Source organism: Phyllostomus discolor, chromosome 3 (assembly GCF_004126475.2).
Source record: "Phyllostomus discolor isolate MPI-MPIP mPhyDis1 chromosome 3, mPhyDis1.pri.v3, whole genome shotgun sequence".
Lineage (NCBI taxonomy): Eukaryota > Metazoa > Chordata > Mammalia > Chiroptera > Phyllostomidae > Phyllostomus > Phyllostomus discolor.
Genome location: NC_040905.2, coordinates 112,256,045 through 112,272,472, shown reverse-complemented (window position 1 = coordinate 112,272,472; position 16,428 = coordinate 112,256,045). Strand labels below are relative to the sequence as shown.

Genomic DNA, 16,428 nt, shown 5'->3' with positions numbered 1-16,428 from the left:
CAGTGGAGAAGACAAACTGTAGCAGCAAAGATATATTAGGACTAAAAAACGTCCTTACATAGCATTGTTAAACATTGGAATACGTTATAGGAAGCTAAATATTACTTCAGAAATTTAAAATAAGTGTCATTTAATGCCTAAAGGCAAGGACATGACCCAGATCACATCCCAACTTAGATTTCAGGCCCACACTGTATTAAACAAAAGAAATAAAGATTCTAAAAAGGTGTGTAATTTGGGAATCTGATGCAATGCACAAGCTAAGTTTGAACATTGATATTATCAAAAAATGAAAACAAACATGACAACAGAGCTAACATACCTGACCTAACATAACATTAACTAACATACCTGAGCAAAGAGTAGTACCTAGGTAAAATCTGGTTATAGCTCTTTAAAAATTGACATTATTAATGGGTAAAATGTTCTAATTATCAAAACACACAATAAAATTATTTTAAAATTATTTTAAAGTATATCTTGGTATTGACTGAGTTAAACTTCAAAACATTTTACCAATGGGGCCACTGATCTTCTCAAATAAAAAATAATTCCAAAATTCCAATACCACACAAATGGGAGCACCCTTCCCAGCCCCCACGGGAGGCATAAAGTAGATGTGCCCAAGAAACACCCAGCGAGGTCCTAAGGGTGCCCCCTAGTGAGGATATAAGTAAATGACTTCGGTGGTGGCAGTGGTGGCAGACTTGCTTCTCTAGGGAAACAGTGGCCTTTTCAGGGGCCAAGTAGTGAGTGGCCTGGGGCTGGAGTGGATCCAACCTAGAGTGTGGGAATGGTGTGAAAGACTCTGAGCCAAACCCTTAGGGCCCAGGGAATTTCACAATCTTGTAAAGACACAATGAAAGAGTAAAAAGCTATTACTCTGACCACTTTTTAAACATTAAGACTAGAGAAGTAGTGTAACAGTGATTAAAGGCAATGGCTTTGAAATCAAACTGTCATGCACTGGTTCTACCACTTAATAGGGACTCTCTCTGAGTCTCATTTTCTTCCTTGGTAAAAAGGAACTGTATCTACCTTGAAAAATTATTATAAAGACAAAATGAATTAATACAATTAAAGCATGTCAGAGGTATTTTAAATCAGCTTTGTTTTGTGCACCAACTCTAATCCCATGATACTGACTTTCTAGATTAGTGAACTGAAGATGGTGAGGCGGCCTCCTGGCCCAACAGGAGGAGAGCTGTGATGGACTGGTAATGTCTGCTGCGGGTGAGAGGTGGACAAGTGGAGGTGCACATGCACTTACCACAGCTTGGCTCTGCGCAAGGTCTGAAGTGTTAGTGAGTATTCAGTAAATGTTGGTATTTAATATTAAAGTTGCTGGTCACTATTCTTTCTGGTTATAAAGATAGTTCATCTGGTAATTTAATGTCCCTGATCACAGACAGGACAGCCATCCTTGGTATCTGTTCTTGCATAGCCATTTCTTTTTTAGTTATCTCTTGGCATCAGTTGTTTCTGAGTATTTTTCTCTCCTCAAGTACACATGATGCACTTTGAAACAGGCCATCTGGTTCTTAGGAATTCCACTGCACACTGATTTTATGTATATATGATGTTTTACACATTTAAAGCCACAAATAAACGGGAGTGACTATCAAACCAATCCAACAGCAGAGGGCACACACTCTCCACAAAGGATCCCCTTGATAGGAATCGGAGCCACACAACTCAGACTCTGCACCTTCTCTGTGAAGGTCTTGGCTGCAAAGGGGTTGAAAGGCCTATGGAGACTGGGAGTGCCCGTTGGGACCTGTTAATCTTCGGGGAGCCTGGGGCAGTGGTCTTCATAGATTACCAAGTCAAAATTATGTCCCTTTGACAAAGGCTACATGGGCCTGTACCCTGCTGTGATAAAATGTTCTAATACGGAGGTAAGATCTTGTAGAGCTGCCCACAAAAGAGTCTCAGGGAGCAAAGGCACAGACATACACTGTCAGAGTCCAGGTGTTCATAAATGGTCTAGGAGTCTGCACTGAGGGAGGTTCGGGGGCTCGTCGGGGTCCCATGTGAAGCAGTAGAGAGTAGGACCTATGACTGGGACTCCTGATGGCCTGAACAGTGCTCACTCGGCATTCCCACAGCAGCTTTGCCCTGAGTGGGGACATGGGGTTGGGTGGGAGAACAAGCTGTAGACTTGCTTTGAAAATGTTGCTCTTTGTCATTTTATTTCTTCTTCAGCTACCTTCCTTTGGGGGGAGGGGGAGGCTTTTAAAATTAAAACTGTAAAACAAATGAAACAAAAAACCTTCAGGAAATACATCTTCCCTGATGGAGATATTCTAAATCTCAACATCCCCTTCTGCTCTGTGGTGAGAGCCCATTCTGCATGACAAGGGCCCCACCAGGCAATGGTTATGTGAGTTTACTTCCCCTCTCCACCCCTGACAGCCATTTTCCCTTAACCATTATATATTAAAGCTTCATTTTAATTGGGTTAAAACATCTCACAAACTGCTTTTTGCTAGGCATGCAGACACCTCTCTGAAATGTTTGCCAATCCATTAAATGTCCATCTCCCCCCATGCCGCTGCTAGTAACTCCATCCCTGAGAAGCCCTCACTGGGAAGCATTTCATACTTCAGGGAACTACCTGGGATATATCCTGCCACCTTGGGAGGCATACCAGAGCAACTGACTCACAGGGAAGCAACAGTGGTAGGCATATTAGATAAAGTTGGCTGTTGTAATGATGGCAGCTGCTATGACTTAGAAACACCAATGTACAGAGGGCATGCCATGAATAATAATCAGGCCCTTAACCAGACAATGTCTGCAGTCTCCTGTACTTGATCTCGATTAATCCTCATAACACTTCAGAGCAAAAGTGATTGCTCTGACCACACAAATGCTTGCCAACAAGGGGGCCCAGGCTGCAGAGCTCCTGGCCCCTGACCACCATGCAGCCTCTCTCTGGCCTCCTTTCCTGGTACAAGGAGGACCCAGGAATAATCCTAGCACTCTGGTCTCCTCTGCCTCATTCCATGAAGGGACCAAGGCAGTTAGGACCACGTCCTCCTGGTTCTTTTAAATGGCACTATTGGCACACTGGTACCAAGGGAAGCTTATCAAGAACAGTTAAGGTACCCCAGACAGAGTACTTCCTGGGCCAAAGCGTACACTGGCTATTGCCTGGAAAACCCAAGATCCCATTGGAGATCACCCAAGAGCAAGTTCTGCATTTTCCCAGATTATCTGTGCTCCTTCCCCCAACATGAACATGGGCTCAGAGGGAAGATTATAACTATTTCTCTAATACACTTGGGGGCATTTGCATTTATTTTTAAACAGACTTTGATACATGCACCCTACAATCTGTTCAGAGTATATAGCACAGAGCTATAAAATAGTGTTTTTTTCTTCAAGGCTGTTTCTCTTCACAAGATAAATCATTTCTAAGCTAACAGCTGTCCTTTTTTCATAACTGTCAAAGGAGGGAGCAGGGAAACCTGTTTTCTGAGAAACGAGGAGGAAACATCAGAAAAGCCCTGGCTTTGCCTGTTTAGTCTGCTGAATACAACTACTAGGCAAGCTGTCATGTGACCAGAAACACCCCTTGCTCCCCAAACCCAAAACTCAGGTTGAACACGGCATATAGGCACATGCAACATAACAGTAATACAGCTTACTGAGGCCTATTCCAAGTTCTAGGCTCTTTGCCTACATCACTTTATTTAGTCCTCATAACACCTATGAAGCTGACACTATGATTACCCCTATTTTATTTTTTTAAAGATTTTATTTATTTATTTTTAAGCAGGGGGGGAAGGTAGGGAGAAAGAGGGGGAGAGAAGCATCATTGTGTGGCGGACTTTCATGTGCACCCCACCAGGGACCCAGCCCATAACCCAGGCATGTGCCCTGACTGGGAATCAAACTGAGGACCCTTTAGTTTATACTCTGGCACTCAGTCCACTGAGCCACACCAGCCAGGGCTGATTAGCTCCATTTTATTGGGCTCAGGAGGAAACTGAGGCAGAGAAGAGAAGAGACTTGCCCAGAGTCACACAGTTAGAAAATGACAGCAGGAGTTTAAGGCCAGGCAGTAGCGTCCTCAACCCCAACCACACAGGTATGACATCTCCAAGTGGAGAGGAATCACCTTGCAAAGTGAGCAGAAGGCATCCTGGCTATTACACAGCACTGGGGGGGCTGGCGCATGGTGATTTCTGCTAACAAAATACCAGAGAAAAATAGAAGCAAAATATTAGAGGAAAATAGAAGCCCTAATTGTTACAAAAAAAAGAGGGGGGGGCAAACTAAGCCTTTAAGAAGAGGAAGTGAACAGCTTGAGAATACTGGAGGCAAAACAAAATCTTGGAAAATCAGACACCGGATCCCAAAGTCATGGAGTGGAGAATCATAGAACCTCGCTCAGATTCCTGAGTCCTACATTTATTTATTAACTGCATTTATTAACTGAGGCTCACAAGGCAAGAATACTGTTACTATGTTGTGGAAATATTCCATCAAAAAGTCAGAAAAAGGAAGTATTTCATATTTTGAGAAATTTCATTTACATCTAATACCTCATATTCAGAGTTCTCAGTTTCCCCCATAATGTCCTGTTTCTGACCTGGGAAGCAATTAAGTAATTGTTCTCTCTCTTTAGACTCCTTTGGTCTGTGGCAGGTCCTCAGCCATCCTTGTCTTCAATGATCCCATCACTTTTAAAGTGTCTTGGTCAAGTAATTTGTAGACTGCCCTTGAATTTGGATTTGTCTGATGCTTTCACTCAAGTTGACTAAGGTTTGGAATCTGGAGGAGAACTCCACAGAGGTGATGCGCCCTTCTCAGCTCCTCACATCACTGTGTACAAGATCCACTACTCTTATTAACCTTCCTCATCCACTGACGGGGGGCCTGCCAGGTTTTCCACTGCCACTTACTATTCTTCCTTTTACAGTGACTAAATATCTGGAGGAGAGGGGGGATGCCTAGAGGATATGCAGATATCCCATTTCTCCTTAAACATATAACCACTAATTTTAGAGTTCATTGATGGATCTTGCCTGCAACAACTATTGCTGTGACGTTCTAATGGGGATTCCCTTTTGCTCATTCCTTCTACATCTATCAGATGAAATTCTTCTCTAAGAAAGAGCTGTCAATTTATATGTGATGTGCTTTCTCCTAATTGAAGGACATATACACAAACAACTAAAATATAGATAAATCTTAAAAAGTCATTTTTTAGGAAAATTTTTTATATCCATATTTCAGAGCCAGCAGACTACCATTTATTCTTTCTATAACAGTTTTATTGAGATATAATTAACATACCATACAATTCACCATTTAATTTAATGGTTTTAAGTATAGTCACCATTTATAATAAATATTTAATTTCTAAACTATAGCCCTGGCTGGTGTGGCTCAGTTGATTTAGTGCTGGTATGCAAACTGAAGGGTTACCAGTTTGATTCCCAGTCAGGGCACATGTCTGGGTTGCGGACCATGTCCCCAGTTGGGGCAACTGATTGAGAGGCAACTGATTGTTGCATGTCTCACATATTGATATTTTTGTCCCTCTCTTTCTCTTTCCCTTCTACTCTCTCCAAAAATAAATAAATAAATAAATAAATAAATAAATAAAATCTTTTAAAAAAGAAAACAAAACTATGTAAGTAGTGTGTGTATATATCTCTACATATAGATATATAGGTATATGGAGATATACAGATATATATATATATAGAGAGAGATCTACTACCTTTTCCATTTCTATAATGAATTAATTAACAGTAGAGGTCTTCTCCTCCCTCAAAGTGAGCCAGCTGAGCCTAGTCATAATGATTTTACAGACAAATAATACAAAAAACAAGGAGATAAAAGAAGTGAACATTTATTTAGAGTCTTGGACAAGGGTTTGATGTCCAAAATATATAAAGAACTCATATGACTCAACATCAGGAAGACAAAAAATCCAATTAAAAAATGGACAAAGGAACTGAACGAACACTTCTCTAAGGAGGACATACAAAGTGTCCAGAGACATATGAAAGGATGCTCAACATCACTAGCCATCAGAGAGATACAAATTAAAACCATAATGAGATACCACCTCACACCAGTCAGAATGGCCACCATTAACAAATCAACAAACAAGAGCCGGTGAGCATGTGGAGAAAAGGGAACCCTAGTGCACTGTTGATGGGAATGCAGACTGGTACAGCCACTGTGGAAAACAGTTTGTAATTTCCTCAAAAAATTAAAAGGTAACTGCCTTTAGACCCAGAAATTCCACTGCTGGGATTATACCCTGAGAATCCTGAAACACCAGTTTAAAAGAACCTATGCACCCCAATGTTCATAGCAGCATTATTTACAGCCAAGTACTGGAAACAGCCTAAGTGTTCATCAGTAAATGAGTGGATCAAAAAACTGTGGTGCATTTACAAAAAGGAATACTATGCAGCAGAAAGAAGAAAAAAGGAACTCCTACCTTTCGTGACAGCATGGATGGAACTGGAGATTATTACGCTAAGTGAAATAAGCCAGGAGATGAAAGACAAATGTCATATGATCTCACCTATAAGAGGAAACTAATGAACAAAACAAACAAATGAGCAAAATAGAACCAGAGGCATGGAAACAAGGAAGCAACTGACAGCAATCAGAGGGGAGAGGGTAAGGGGATAAGGGTAGAAAGAAGGGGAAGGGACTAGTCAAGGAACATGTATGAATGACTGATGGACATGGACAATAGGATGGGGATTGTCTGTGAGAGCTGGGGGTGGGCTGGGTGGAGGAGGGTAAAGGGGGAAAAACTGGGACAACTGTAATAGAACAACAATAAAATACTTATTAAAAAATAAGTAAAGTGAGTTTCTTGTCATGGCAACTGTCATAAAAGAATGATCCCTGGGGCTAGTAACCTCAAAGGGAAAGTACAACGCTTTTGAAATAGGACAGGTCCTCTCTGAATTTCCCCATGTGAACAAATCCATACCATCAGCCTCATTACTCACTGGAAATATGTAGAAACTTTCACCCCATGAGCACGCAGCCTGTTTTGAATAGATTTAGGTAAACTCACAATGATAGCCACACAGGTGCATTTCCAGTGAGATCTTTCAGAGATGAGCTTAAGATGGTGTCACAGCTCACTCAGTTAACTGATTAGTACTGATGTAATAAATGGAAAAGAAAAGAAGAAAGAAAAACAACCCCCCACATCTTTGGTTTTCATTTCTTGGTTCTTCACGAAGACATTAGATCAGCTATTGTTATTGGCATGTGTAGTAGTTTCAATCTATCACCTGCAGCTTCATGCCAAATGAGCAGCAGACCTCCTCTGCAGAGCTGAGGTCACACTAAATAGGCCAAGTGCCCATACTCCAATTATACATTTGTGACATGGTTACAACCCTCACAGCAACAACCAAGGACAAAAATGGAAGAACCTCTCTCCATCCAGAAGTGGAGAAGGCAAGACCTTCCCAAGATAATCAATGACTCATTGTGGGCGAATCAACACCATATCTATGTCTCCTCCTGTCCTTCTTTACTCCTACAGTGGTCACTGCCCACATCTCCACATGGAGGGAATGAATGTATGTCCTGGTGTTAACTGAGCATTTAGTGCAAACCTAGCATTCATGGGCATTACTTCAGTTAATCTTCACAACAACCCTGAGAGACTGCCTCATCATCACCATTTCACTGTGACTTAGAGAAGCTAAGCAACTTGCTCACAAGTCCCAAAGCCAAGGCTTTGAGAACAATCCTCAATTTTGAGTTTTGACCCTTCCTATAGCACTACAGTTGCCTTCTGTGACTATGACATGTAGACCCCTTGTGTCCTTCCTGGGCTCCCTCCTTAACTCCTCTTTCCCCTATCCCAAACCCTAGGGCTATCTTCAGAAGCTCAGGCTCAGAGTGCTGTGTGCCACAGTGCTAGCAGTGCCCCTCTCCCCACAGTCCCCCATTGTGTAATGCTAGGGCTTCTTGATGAAAGACTCTTACTGTAGAAGTCAATGCTTGAGTGTGGGAGAAGAAGTCTCCCTGAAGAAGTCAATGCTTGAGTGTGGGAGGGTTCTCTCTGACCTGAGGATCAAAGCCCTTGTCCTTTAACATGACTACAGTTTCTTGGTAGGTCATCATAGTATTCAGACTATTTTATGAAATATTAGATAAGACTTCTCCAGCTACCAACTGAGAAATAACTTACAGACATATAGAACACATGTGCTAGGAAGGAAGACAAATGCTTCCTAGACATTACTTTGGTTCTATGTAGTTCTGCTCAGGATTCTCAGTTCAATCCTTCTTCAGCTAGCTCTGTGGAGTTCTATCTTCCTGTGTATTATTTAAGAATTAAAAATTTAGGCCAAAAGAAAGTTTTAATTATCTACTATATGCCAGGCATCGTGCTGGACATTTGGGAAAAATATAACTTTTTTTAAACATGGGCCCTGTCTGCATTCTAAGAGCTCACAGTAAGGCACATAAGAAACATAAGGAAAATATTGAAGACTGTGTATGTTATAGCTATAATGTTACAGCATTATTGGGTAGAGGAGTCATAGAAACTAGTAATGAAAGTGAACTGTGATAGGCAAAGAGGAGTTTTGGGGGAAGAAGGGAAGCAATGTGCATTGCAGGTAAGAGGAACAGCAGGACCAAGATATGCACGCATTCATTTGATGAATATTTACTGAACACCTTTTCTCTAATTTCTTGGTTCTTGTGTAAAAACCCTTTCATTAGACAAGCATTCTCCCAAAGGAGCAGCTAGAAAAAAGAAATCAGTGGTCAAAGAGGTCTGAGAATGCTGCATACAACAACCCTCTCTGGAGACCTAAGTGTGCATATTAGCATACTAAAAGCTCTGAGAAGTCCTGCAGTAAAGAAACCTTTTCAGTGTTGTTTAACCTAGAATTTCCCACACTTATCTGACCACAGAACCTTTTTCCTATGCTTAACACCTATGTCCATCCAGAGAAAGTACTGCTCAAGGGAACACGGAGAAACACTGCCTTACACCAGGGTAGGAAGGAAATGTGGGGTCTGTGACAAATCTACATGGGACCTAACTCTGGCTGGATGAGGTAACAACAGCAGCAAAGGAGATGAAAGCCTACTGACAGGAAGAGTCAACAGACCCTGGTGGCAGAACAGGAGGAGCTAGTCTGTGATTCCAGCTAATAAGAAGAGCTAACCATTGTGCAGACAATATAAGGCAACAAGCCAATGACACGCATATGAGGCACTGACAAGTTTAGAGGAAAAACCCGCCCAAAGAATGAATGAGCAAGTAACTGATATTTTACATTTCTATTGTTCAAAAACTGTTACTTGAACAGTTTTACGTCAGATTATAATCTATATAATCTTCAAGGCAGACCTCAGTTTTCTGCCTTTCAGCTTTAGGCTGCTAGTTCATAATGATTCACTCAGTTACCCAGTGCTTATATTTTATAAAGTGCTCACAGATGCCTGCTCTCGCCTGATCCTCACCACAGGCACTAGAAGCAGAGAAGACAAGAGTATGGCAAGGACTTCCCAAAGTGACAAAGCCTGGAGGGGAGACCGAGTCTTCTATCTCTTCCTGCTCCTTCCACTCCAACTGTAATTCTAACTTTCTGGGACAGCCCTGGCCTCAGATGTCTTATGATCCCCCACAACACCATCAGAATAGCAGAAATTATACTTCAGATCCAATTCATCTATCTCTTCTGGAGGGGCACAAAAATTATTTTGCTCAAATTCCTTTTGGTACACATGGTCAACTTAAGAGATCACAAGATTTTCAGGAAATTTTCAATGATTATTTGGAAAATTTATACAAGGTAACAGAATATACTAAATAGATTTTGTCCATCCAGATTTCTTTTTAAAAAGTGAAGTCAGCAACTATACTCCCTAATGGATAGAAACTCACACACACAAAATCTAAAATGGCAGCAAACATAACAAATCATTTATTTTTGGCTTTGAGCTCTATTTCTCTATTTAAATACAGCTTACTTTGAAGCCTGGAGGAAACTGTTTCTCCTTAGGTAATGAAATTGTATTTAGATAGCCACGTTTTTGTGCTCCTTCCTGGCATGATTCTTTCCTGCCATGCTCAGTGACCATCAATGCACCCAGAGTTCTTTTCAGACTACTTCAGTCCAGCAAAGAAGTTGTCTCGAAAGTGCACAGGCATCAAGGAAATTTCAGTACAAGGAAGACAAGGGCTAGTACCTACTCCACTGATCCTAAACTTGGGGTGATTTTACCCTCCACCAACTCAGGGGACACTGGGCACTGCTGGAGACAGTCTTGGTTGTCACAATGGGATGAGGGCGAGCTCCCGGCACTTAGTGGGTAGAAGCCAGGTATGCTGCTCAACATTTCACAGTGCATAGGATGGCCCAATATGTTGATAGTATCGATGCTGGGGAACTCTGCACTAAGTTAACAAAGCACACAATGACAATGATATCTGAATACTGTCAATAAACTTGAATGCAATAATTACACAAAGTAACTGGTGATCGATCCTATGGATTTTGACACAAGTGAAATAATCCCAGCTGATTGCCACATTATGATGCCTATTAAGCTTAAATACCAACATAGCCAGTTTTCCAATCTGTTAAGGAACAGGTTGGATTAAAGCCATAAAAATAGGCCATCACCCTGACCAATATATTATTGGGGTATTTGAGAACACAGAAGTGAAGTGGATATATGTTTTAACTGTCTTTTAAAAAATGGAAATGGCAAATATTTAAACTATTAAAATAAAGAAGAGGTACAAGTGGGGAAACTAAATCAAATGTGGAAACTGAGGAATAGCTCATAAACTAGACTGATTTGATATGCCCAAGGACCATCATATTAATTCCTTAGTAGTTCACTATGACAGAAATGGGTACTTCTTGACAGCCACCAAAACATCTCTATTCCAATAGTGAAATACTATAATGTTCTTGGCAAGCCTTCACTCCTTCAGTTAGCTACGTCATAAGGTTCACCCACATCAACAAAATTTAAAATAATCATAAAACATTGGATTTTAGAAGACACAGAAATACTTGAGAAAGTGGTCTTGGAAATAAGAGACCAACTAGCTCTCCAGCAAGAGGAGAGGAGAATCACCTTTACTATCATTTATTAGCTTTTAGAAACCCTAAAAGGTTCCAGAGAAAGGAAATAACAACTCAAGTGAGAAGCATCTTTATGCAGTGTACAAAGAAAATGGAGGTGCAGAACAGGTCACAAAAAGGAAAGATATTCAAAATGCAAAATGTTGCTTCTTTTATACCTCACGAAAAAAATCACAAAACCAAATTTAAGGGCATTCCAGTCATCTGCAACAGCCCCAAAAGCTGTTTATTATTTCACATGTTCTACTGCAGGATTAATATAAAGTTTTAGAAGTAGGAAAAAAAAAACCTAACCTTAAGGTTATCAAAGGTTTTGACAGTCTGCGCCAAGTCACTGACACTCCCTGGTGATGCTGTCCCCTGTCCCCTAGGGCCTGAGGACACCTGTGAGCCATCAATGACCTCAAAGCCAGAAAGCAAGGCCTCTGAACAGCTGCAGTGAGACTCCTTCACTCTCTGACCCGCTATCAGGTATGTCTTCAAACCTATGAATAAAAATTACAGTCAGCACAAGTTGAAACCACCATTGGTTGAATGCAGCTCCATCTTGCTCTCTGTGCAGGACCTGCTCCTGAAAAGTTGAAAGTAAAGTGAAAATGTGAATATGTCATATTTTACTACTGACTTCCATCTTTCCAGATACATGGCCTCATGGGAATATTTGCCTCCAAGATACACCATTTACTCACATTTTGTTTTCTCTAAATGATGGATGCACATTTTACCTTTGGGGGATGAAATGAGCATTAAAAAAATTCCTCCTTGAAAGGGTCACTTCTTTGTGACAGCAGCTGAGAAAAATGGTAGACCTTCTACATTTTGGGTGTTTATTTTCATCTCTCAATATTAGTCACTGACACATACAATGGTAGGTCTAGTTGTAAGGATGATATTAGAGTATGGACTATTTTATCTTCGTCAGGGACTGCAAAACTACCATGAGAAGTGAGACCATAATATGCATCAAAAGGGGTAATTAAAACCTCCACTGATTCAAATTTAGGAAGTATCTATTTTCTGTTGGATCCAAACATGCATAGCAAAAACATTCATCTTTTGTTCAGCTGCAGTCTATGTGAATTTTATCCTCTCACAAAATCCTCACTTTAAAAAAAAGTTGATTAAATGGACAATTAACCTATATCTTTACAATTCTCATTAAAGGCTGAAATAACATACTAATGAGTGCTACACTGTTAAGCAACTGTAACAGGTGTGTAGGTCCCTGCTCTGGGTATTCACTAGTACCTGATGAGGAAATAATGAAGAATTCAATGAATTTCTGAAAGAGAAGAAAATCTGATTTAAAGAAATCCACTGTGAATTTAACCAGACTGCAAATATATTGGAAGTGGTAACAATGTAATTTATCCAATAAATGTTTATTTTAGGACTGGTATGTGTTATACAAAGTGAAGCAAATGCAGGTTTACAGTTGTGAGTATGTGAAACAGAGATTATTCTTATATTATTCTTTATTAATTATTGTATTATTTTCCATACGAACAACTGTAAACCTACTTTTGTCCCACTCTGTACATGGAGAATAAAATCAAGAACAAAACAAGGGGTCCGTCTGGGAGAGTTTAAGATGTAGCAGAAGGGGGTAATGAAAAGCCATTCATGAAAAGACAATCAAGAGATGATGTGTCTACACTACTGAACTTGCACGTTTTCTTACACTTAGCACATATTTAATAAATCTTTAAAATTAATTAGTCAACAACCTACGGACTACTTAATAATCCCTTATCATTGTATAATTTCATCACATAATCTTTGTCCATCTCCTCTCTCCTCATAAAAATACCACATGGTGTATGTTTTTAAGTCAACTTTCTGAGAATTTGGCAAGATTCCTTAAAACACCTAGAGACATCCTTGAGTATAGCCAAATCCCAGGTGGGAATCAGAAGACTTCTTAGATAAATAATTTTAGATGCTAAATGACCAAAGGAGATAATTACATGCTCACTCTTAACTAAGGTCCTAAACTTCCTTTTTTCTTCTCCAACAAAAACATAAACATATATCCCAACTTATGCATAGGACTGATCACAGTTACAACTAATTACATGCATAATCTTGAATGGGAAACATGAACTAGAATACAATAGAAGAGTAAAAGCAACCTTATAGGAATTTCTGAGGCTCCTGTGTCTGTTCAGTCACTGACAACACTGTATTGATTTAGTCATTTCACCTTGGGAGAATTGAAAAACACAAAGTTTATGGGCTAACCAGAGGAAAGTCCTATTTCTGGCCTGAGAGTCTCTGGAGGGGCAGGGCTTATTCTTGGTTCAACAGAGGGCACAAAAGCACTGTCCCTGGAGCTGCTCTAATGATCTCTCCCTTGACTCCCAAGTACGGCAGGTTATGTCGCCTGGCAGTGGGTGGGGAGAGGCGCCCGAGGGAACACATGCTGCCACTGCAAAGATCCACCTGGGAGGCCAGAAGGAGGAAGAACATTTTTTGACTGCAGGGGGTTAGAAATTGCCACTGAAGGGAGATGTTTCCATTATGTCTGCAGCCTGTCCTGACCCCAGAAGAGTGTTCCCTATGAGATGCCACTGGCTTGGGGCTCCCCTGGTTGAAGCTGCTGCTCCCTGTTGGTGAGTACTGTCCTGGAACATGAAGGTGGGGAAGGCACAGAGGTCCTGCTCTCAGCATTCAAACCAAGGAAGCATCTTTGGTCAGCTAACTGCCTATCTTACACACCCCTGCCTCCAATCACCACTGCCCTCTGTGTAGCTCCTGACCTGCAAGACCCAGTGAAGGAAGCCTTTCCTGGAGGTGTAACAGCTAAAGCAGAGATAAGGCTGAGCCAGCATACCTAAAGGGCAGTAGCCTGAGTCCCACATAGACATGCATGATACTGAAGCCAGCATTTCAAAGCAGGAGTGTGCCCATCACCACAGAGGGTACAGCAACAGTGCCCAACTCTGTAGTCACAAGCTCTGACACTGCCTTGGGGTGCACATCCCTGAGGTTTGTTATTACTATTATGAATTATGACTGCCAAGTTGCTGCCCATTCATCACTTATCAAGTGTCTCCATGCACTGTGATGAGTGCTGGGAGAACAAGCTAGAACACATCCACCATGGCCCCTACCTATATGGGACTGTCACCTGAAGAGAGATGTAGGCAGCAGGCAGGATGAGGAAGTGATGGTACTCTGGAAAGCATAGGAGGGCAGCACCTTGTAAAAACTTGGAGATTAGGGAAGGCCTCCTGGATGAAGTGCCCTCCAAGCTAAGAACTGAAAGACAAAGGGAGGTGAGTCCAATGAAAGCCAGCAGGGCCGGGGGCAGTTGTCATCAGGCTATGGGTGCTACTACATAGTCCATGAGCAGGCTCTCCAGAAAGGGAGCTTTTGGCAGGCAGAGTTAAGGGATGGAAGTAAGTTTAGTGTGGCTAGAATAAAGAATGTGTGTGGGGCCATGCAGGTACTGCGTAGACTAGCTCCAAGAGTCTTCGTGCTGGGGAAAATAGGGATGGTGGGAAGAGGGGTAAGCAGGCTCAAGGCTTAGGGAAGGCCAGGGAGCTGTGGCTGCTAGCCAGTGGGTGGGAAGGAGTTAGGGAACATGGGAGTCAGGAAGTTAATGGTGGAAATAGGAACCTACTGCCCCCTGGAGAGATGGGCAAGGGCATGGCTTCTGCAGAGCAACCTCAGATTTAGACTCCACCACCTCCTCACTGTATGACCTGGAGTAACATACCCCAGGGCTCTGCATCTCTGTTTCCTCATAGTGAGGTAAGGCTAAGGACAGGGCTCACCCCACACGGCTCATGTGAGGATTAAACAATTAACACACATGAAGGCTTTCCAACAGTGCCTGGAACATAGTAGGAATTTAGTAGCATTAGCTATTACTATCAATGTGGATGTTTGATCTGCTTATCACTGGCGCCTTTTTGTTACTCCTTCTATGTGCAAAAGCATATGTGAAATGGTTAAATCAGTAATTGCTCCAAATTTGTTTCTAACTTGAATTTTTCTTTAGGAAGCCTCTAATGACCAACTTATTATACTGGTGACACACTACAAGTGTTCCCAAAGTCAAACATCTGTATGTATGTGTCCATGGCAAGCAAAATTGGTGAACAAGTTATCTTCTTTTTGAAAAAAATTGAAAGACTTTATTGATTTATTTTTAGAGAGAGGAGAAGGGAGGGAGTCAAAGAGGGAGAGAAACATCAATGTGTGGTTACCTCTCACACGGTCCCTAATGGGACCCGCAACCCAGGCATGTGCCCCGACTGGAAATCAAATCTGCCACCCTTTGGTTCACAGGCCAGCACTCAATCCACTGAGCCACACCAGCCAGGGCCAAATTAATTATATTTTTATTTATGCTTTGATATAAAGCTAAATTTAAAAAGAAACCTATTGCCAAAACTGGAGGGACATCAGTATGATAAAGTAAGGCAGAACCTAGCTGCCTGATGTGAAATACCTGGGAAATGCATTAGATCTGAGTGACTGAGTTCCAGCCTTGTCAAGTCTAAGGCAAGACAAGACAGTTTATAAGAGGTAAGGATTTAATGAATAACCACGCATATGGATCCTGGGGTCCAAATTCTTAAGAATGGTTTTTTAGGGAGGGGACAGAAGATGGCGGCTTTACTCTAGGCAGCGTTTTTCTCGGCTTCTGTGAAGAGGGGGGAAACTCGCGGATCGGTAGGGTAACAGAGCAAGTGGACTAGGTTACCGAATCACTTCTGAAAGCAGGACATCAAAAATTATTGCACTCACTGAAAAAACAGACAGTAAGGAGACTGCTTCAGGACAGAAGGGGCCCACGGATCAGCACAGGGTCTAGGGGTGTGCAGACCCCAGGCCCGCCCAGTGCTCCGGGGTCTGCCTCAGGGCTCCCGGGAGAGGGAAGTCGCTGCTCCCTCCCCCGAATATGGGGGGTGAACAACTCCAGGGGAGAACGTGTTGCTAGAAGGAACAGATTGGCCAGTTGGACTGGGAAAAAATCGCCCAGGGACTATGAACACCCACCCAGAGACCTGGGAGAAGTGAGGGCCTCTAGCCGACAGGACCAGGGGCAGCCTGGAAGAGCGCCCGCACCCCTAGCCTGGTGGAAGTGCAGTTCAGTGGAGAGCACAGAGCTGGGCCACGCTCGGCTCGCGCCCCATAGGGAGGCCTGAATCTCGCGCTGCGATCCCGGGAGGGACGTGGCGCTTGGTGCGCTCCTACAGTAGTGGCTCAGAAATTTCCAGCCAGCCCCACCAACCAACGGGGGAGCTGGGAAAGGCGCCAACACCTGGTCAGAGTGTGGTTTGGCAGGGAACAC

At 42.2% G+C, this 16,428-nt stretch overlaps 1 protein-coding gene across 1 annotated transcript in view; it reads right to left on the bottom strand.

Moving 5' to 3' along the window:
• Window positions 1-16,428, bottom strand: part of ADCY9 (adenylate cyclase 9) — a 157,420-nt gene that overhangs the window by 26,504 nt on the left and 114,488 nt on the right. Inside the window, exon 3 of the mRNA XM_028523512.2 lies at window positions 11,418-11,608. Coding sequence (XP_028379313.1) covers window positions 11,418-11,608 — 191 coding nt within the window. The remainder of the gene's footprint in view (window positions 1-11,417; window positions 11,609-16,428) is intronic.